The following is a 6357-nucleotide window of genomic DNA, read 5'->3' on the forward strand; positions in this document are numbered from 1 at the left end:
AACTGACCCCATTCAGGTGAAGCCCACCAACAAATCTCCTCTGGTAACTGACCACATTCAGATGAGGCCCACCAACAGATCCCCTCCGGTAACTGACCCCATTCAGGTGAAGCCCACCAACAAATCTCCTCTGGTAACTGACCACATTCAGGTGAGGCCCTCCAACAGATCTCTTCCAGGAACTGACCCCATTCAGGTGAAGCCCACCAACAGATCCCCTCCGGGAACTGACCCCATTCAGGTGAAGCCCACCAACAGATCTCCTTCGGGAACTGACTCCATTCAGGTGAGGCCCACCAACAGATCTCCTTCGGGAACTGACTCCATTCAGGTGAGGCCCTCCAACAGATCTCTTCCAGGAACTGACCCCATTCAGGTGAAGCCCACCAACAGATCTCCTTCGGGAACTGACCCCATTCAGGAGAAGCCCACCAACACATCGCCGGGAACTGACCCCATTCAGGAGAGGCCCACCAACAGATCTCCTCTGGGAACTGACCCCATTCAAGAGAAGCCCACCAACAGATCTCCTCCGGGAACTGACCCCATTCAAGAGAAGCCCACCAACAGATCTCCTCCGGGAACTGACCACATTCAGGTGAGGCCCACCAACAGATCCCCTGCGGGAACTGACCCCATTCAAGAGAAGCCCACCAACAGATCTCCTCCGGGAACTGACCCCATTCAAGAGAAGCCCACTAACAGATCCCCTCCGGGAACTGACCCCATTCAGGAGAAGCTCACCAACAGATGCCCTCCGGGAACTGACCCCATTCAGGTGAAGCTCACCAACAGATCTCCTCCGGGAACTGACCCCATTCAAGAGAAGCCCACCAACAGATCGACCCTATTCAGGTAAAGCCTACCAACACATCTCCGAGCATTGACCCCATTCACGTGAGGCTCACTAACAGATCCCCTCCTCCCCTCCAGAAATAGACCCTATTCAGGTAAAGCCTACCAACACATCTCCGAGCATTGACCCCATTCACGTGAGGCTCACTAACAGATCCCCTCCAAGAACGGACCCTATTCAGGTGAAGCCCACCAGCAGATCCCCCCTGCGAACCTCCAGGTCCCAAATAACTGAAAGAAGGCCAGCGAAACAACAGACTGAATTTCCTCTAAAACTATCAAGTGATCCCAACCCCCAGCCAGATCCCATGGCTGTCTGTGATAAGAGTAATAGAAGTAACATGGCGGATGGCCTTGGCACACCTTGTGTCCATAGTGAGGAGCAATATGTGGCAGAGGACAGATTGGATGGTAAGGGGCAGAATTGTCATTACCTCTGTCGGTGTCATCACATGTTCCCATGTAACTTGCTTTATTGATTTCAGGTGATGGTCACTCCGCCCAGAATAATACAACACCCCAACACACTCACCACATGGAGGAAGAATATCCAGAGGAGGAATCCGGCCTTTACATCACTGTAGGTAAGGTGTGATAGGGCAGAAACCCCACATAAACTGCCAGGACACCCTGTGTTCCCTGTATGGTGAGTTGTACATGTCAGGTGTCAGATATACAATCATATCTCTGCTGTATGGTGAGTTGTACATGTCAGGTGTCAGATATACAATCATATCTCTGCTGTATGGTGAGTTGTACATGTTAGGGGTCAGATATACAATCATATCTCTGCTGTATGGTGAGTTGTACATGTGTTGTACATGTTAGGGGTCAGATATACAATCATATCTCTGCTGTATATAGGCTTGTACATGTTACAGGTCAGATGGATAATATTATATCTCTCCTTGTGCCAGATGAACAACAGTCGGATAATGAGAGGAAAAGGAGGAAGCGGCTTACGGGAAAAAGAAAAAGAGAGTGCAAGCCTGCGGATGATAACGCCCCAGTGTCATGTGACCTGGATCAGGATCTGGACCGAGCTCTGGAGGATGGAGCCAAACAGCACAACCTCACCGCTGTCAATGTCCGCAATATCCTACATGTGAGTGAGCTACCATTGAATTCAACTTGTAATGGCCCCGGGGGCTGGCCTCCCGGTGATGGCGCCCCAGGGTTTCTACCAGCTGATGTCTACATATGGTGGAAAGATTAATGATCTCTCTTTGCCCTGGGGTTGGCTGGGGGTTGGTGTGCAGGGTGCTGAAAGGGGTGGTGGGGAAATGTTGTAGGTGTTTGGACTCACCATGTCTGGTTGTTTTGCAGGAAGTTATCACCAATGAACACGTTGTCGCCATGATGAAAGCTGCCATTACAGAGACGGAAGGTCTACCTATGTTTGTAAGTGTTGCCCCACTTCTTGGTAATTGGGGTTTTTTCTTCCCTTCTGAGTGGTTCACCCAACCCCAAGTAACCTGCATGAAATCCTTTTTACCCATAAATGCATGTCCAGTAATTGCCACACATTTTCCTCTGTTGACAAGAATGCAAATACATAATATATATTATATGGTAACTTCTCATCTGTCTTCTGTCCAGGAGCCAAAAATGACGCGTTCCAAGCTGAAGGAGGTAGTGGAGAAAGGAGTGGTGAGTGTGGCGTAGCTACATTGTGTGTGTGTGTGTGTGACTACATGGAACACGTGTGTATAAAACGTTGCTTTCCTATCAGGTCATCCCTACCTGGAACCTTTCTCCAATCAAAAAAGCCACCAAAATGCAGGTAAGAGTTAGAGTAACCCCTTCCTTATCTGTATCTCCCATCCCCTACCATCACCAACCTCTCTTCCCCTGCTGACAGGCACCACAGTTTGTGGACATTCCTCTAGAGGAAGAAGATTCATCTGATGAAGAATATCGACCGGATGAGGAAGAGGAGGATGAGACAGCCGAGGAGGTAAATGTTACATCTGACACAACCTGCTGGGGGAAATCCCCCCATTGTTGGAGGTGCAGAGACACAAACTACTGGTGGAAATCTCCTCATTGTGGGAGGGGCAGAGACACAAACCACTGGGGGAAATCTCCCCATTGTGGGAGGGGCAGAGACACAAACCACTGGGGGAAATCTCCCCATTGTGGGAGGGGCAGAGACACAAACTACTGGGGGAAATCTCCCCATTGTGGGAGGGGCAGAGACACAAACTACTGGGGGAAATCTCCCCATTGTGGGAGGGGCAGAGACACAAAGTAATTCAGGCCGGGACATATTTGATGGTAGGGAATTTACACTAATCTTAATATTGTGTTCATTACTTAGAGCTTGTTGGAGAGTGACGTGGAGAGTACAGCATCTTCTCCCCGCGGACAGAAATTCTTAAGAGCGCTACAATCGGAGTGTCAGGAGGAAGAAGCGGTGGAGTGTCTGGTAAGTAATAAAGGTTTGTGTTGCTCTACATACAATCATCTTGGGTGGGCTAATGCTTCTTTTGCCCATTTACCCAGAATGCTTCACTCTCTGCTGCAAGGCAAATTGGCTTTGAGTCCATCCCTATGGGTCCCCCACCGCCCCCTAAAGCAAAGAACACCCAGGACTTCACCTTTATGGAGAAGCTGCATGCTGTGGATGAGGAGTTGGAGAGAAATCTTGTCAGTATGGATTCTTTCCAGGTGAGACTTGTCATGAAACATATTTGTGGACCTCGCCAACCTTTCTGACCTCGCGGATCACTAAATTCATCATTTTAAATCCCGCGGACCAATAATATGAATTTTTTTAAGCTAAATCCATTTGTAAAATAATAATTTTCCTAATGGTTCCTGATGAGGACTGTGGAGGCTCGGATTCGTTGATCAGCTCACAGTTAGGTGAAGTCTTACTCTTGTTACTATTATCATTAGCTGCATTATCTTTGCCATTACTAAAGAATTGATAAATATTTGTTGGCATTTTCTCACTCATTATGTGTTTATTTCATTCTAAGACTAAACAAGAAATGATAGTTATCAAACTATTTGATGCCAATAAATATACCAGTTATAGAAAATACACAGCTAAGGTCGTACTTATCTGAGAAATAAATAAAACAATGGTGTGAGAATCGGTATTGGCTGAGCGGGGTGACTTGTAATGGTGGAAACAATACTGAACCTGAGACCACACTGACGTCACACTGCGCCTCCTTGTATTTCCGTCTCTAGTACAGTTTGGGAATTTAGTGTAATATAAAGGCGAAAATGGTCATTAGGAATAATAATTATTTAAATTTAAATATGAAGAATTTATTATAATTTGTTTTATTGTTAATAAAACATAAAAATTGTAAAAAATGTTCAAAGTTTTCTGTGGATCACCATAAAGAAACCACTGGACCGCTGTCATACAGTGTATAACTTCTTCTCTCCCTGCAGTCCCTGGATGATAGCCTCATTGCCTTTCGTACACGCTCTAAGCGGCCCCTGAAAGATGTACCCATTGGGCAGCTGGAGGCGGAGCTTAAAGCCCCCGACATCACTCCGGATATGTATGACCACAACACAGCAGATGATGAGGACTGGAAGATGTGGCTGTGCAGCCTCATGCAGGATGATGATGGCAATGAGGGTGAGCGGGAACAGAAATGATGTTCTGATTGGATCATACAGAATGGCTGTGTATGTGTGCAGTTTTCTGGACTGGCTGCTAGAGGGCGCTGTCACTGACACATCATACAGAATATGATCCCACAGAACCACTGATAATTCTCTTCCTTACAGATGAAGGTGATGATGATGATGATGATGACCCAGAGTATAACATTCTGGAAGATTGGGATGAGCCAGATACTGAGGATCTGCGCAATGATCGAGCTGTACGGATCACAAGTGAGTTTATTTACTAGTTGTGTGCTTGCTGCAGAGCCATCATCTGCATCATTCACCGGGGGTAATTCTGTGCTGGGTGTGAGGACCAAAGGTGTTCTGTGTGAATTACCAGGTGGGGTTACATTGTGAGAAAAATAAGAAATTCTGGGGGGCAGAGACGTAGTGTTGGTGAGTACCGGGACATGCAGTGTATGTGGTACATGTAAGGTGCCGGGGAGAATGTATGAGGGATCATGAGATTCGGGGTATGTGGGGTCAGGAGGTGGGGTTATGGGGTGGACACGTGTGAGGTCGGGAGGTGGGGTTATGGGGTGGACACATGAGAGGTTGGGGGTTATGGGGTGGACACGTGAGAGGTTGGGGGTTATGGGGTGGACACGTGAGAGGTTGGGGGTTATGGGGGGGGGTTATGGGGAGGACACGTGAGAGGTTGGGGGTTATGGGGTGGACACGTGTGAGGTCGGGAGGTGGGGGTTATGTGGCATATGTAATATGCCCCAGGGAGGGGGCAGTAAGTGTTTATGGGATGTGCAAGCTGTGCATGTTGATTGTTCTCTTTGTGTTTTGCAGAGAAGGAGGTGAATGAGTTGATGGAGGAACTCTTTGAGACAGTGAGTATTATGAAGTCAGTATTCACTCTCTATGTAGGTCTGCTCTATCTCACAGTGAATGTTTCCTCAGTTTCAGGATGAAATGGGGCTCTCACATATGGAAGAGGAGGGCCCTGATGATGAGGACAGTAACTCTGATCCTCTCCCAGATTTCAACACCCCACAGGCTATCAGGTGAGATACTTTCTGCTGTTCCCTCCTCCTGACTATGGGGCAGGACAGCTACAGAACCCGCTGCACCTGTTTGGGATGGGAGGTAAAGGAATTGGGGGTACTGGCTGGCCCCTCTCACTAGAAGTGTGCTGACCGGGGCCCCACACAGCCCCAACAGATATCTACAATGTTATTTAGCTGTTTTTATGACTAGAATCATACTTCTCCTGCATCATATACTTCATCATACCCCACCTACTATACCCCATATCTATTCTGCACCCCTACATACCCCACCTACTATACCCCATATCCTTCTACACTCCTTACGTACCCCCTACATACCTCACCTACTATACCCCATATCCTTTATGCCTAGTGTTCTATGCCCGGTAGCCCTGGCATTATACCCCCCGTATCCTTTTGTAGGGTCTCATTTCTTCGGCCTTTCTGTAGGTTTGAGGAGCCTCTGGCCAATCTGTTGACTGAGCAGCATCGCACGGTGAAGGCCCAGCTGGAATATCTGCGTATGAGGAAATCTATGATGAAGAGTGATGATGAGAAATCTTCGGCACGGGACCCCGAATTCCATCGGCCGCCTCCAGCAGCCAAATCCCCCTCTGTACTGGTAGTGGATGCGCTGCAGAGGAAGAGGCTGACGCAACAAATGCAGCAGGTGAGGTCTCCTCAATGCCCCTCATTGTATATTCTGAGCTCCGGCATTCTGAATTTCCTTTTATCTCTCAGCACGTCCAGCTCCTGACCCAGCTTCATCTCCTGACCTTCCGGAACCCCCATCTGAGCATGGAGTCCGATACTGCGCGATTGTACCTGGTAATGGCAATCACTTACCCTGTATGGGGCAGCATGGTGA

At 48.1% G+C, this 6357-nt stretch overlaps 1 protein-coding gene across 5 annotated transcripts in view; it reads left to right on the top strand.

The window, feature by feature from the left end:
* The window catches only part of LOC140342269 (GON-4-like protein), a 34496-nt gene that overhangs the window by 18643 nt on the left and 9496 nt on the right, over nt 1-6357 (top strand). For 2 of the 5 annotated variants that reach the window (XM_072428395.1, XM_072428398.1), the window contains exons 3-18: nt 107-841; nt 924-1266; nt 1341-1439; nt 1773-1960; nt 2182-2256; nt 2455-2505; nt 2588-2638; nt 2717-2812; nt 3176-3283; nt 3361-3525; nt 4267-4459; nt 4612-4719; nt 5290-5330; nt 5401-5504; nt 5940-6159; nt 6231-6317. In XM_072428395.1, coding sequence (XP_072284496.1) covers nt 107-841; nt 924-1266; nt 1341-1439; nt 1773-1960; nt 2182-2256; nt 2455-2505; nt 2588-2638; nt 2717-2812; nt 3176-3283; nt 3361-3525; nt 4267-4459; nt 4612-4719; nt 5290-5330; nt 5401-5504; nt 5940-6159; nt 6231-6317 — 2664 coding nt within the window. The remainder of the gene's footprint in view (nt 1-106; nt 842-923; nt 1267-1340; nt 1440-1772; nt 1961-2181; nt 2257-2454; nt 2506-2587; nt 2639-2716; nt 2813-3175; nt 3284-3360; nt 3526-4266; nt 4460-4611; nt 4720-5289; nt 5331-5400; nt 5505-5939; nt 6160-6230; nt 6318-6357) is intronic. The other 3 variants (XM_072428399.1, XM_072428396.1, XM_072428397.1) reach the window with 3 other exon arrangements.

This window comes from Pyxicephalus adspersus, chromosome 12 (assembly GCF_032062135.1).
Source record: "Pyxicephalus adspersus chromosome 12, UCB_Pads_2.0, whole genome shotgun sequence".
Lineage (NCBI taxonomy): Eukaryota > Metazoa > Chordata > Amphibia > Anura > Pyxicephalidae > Pyxicephalus > Pyxicephalus adspersus.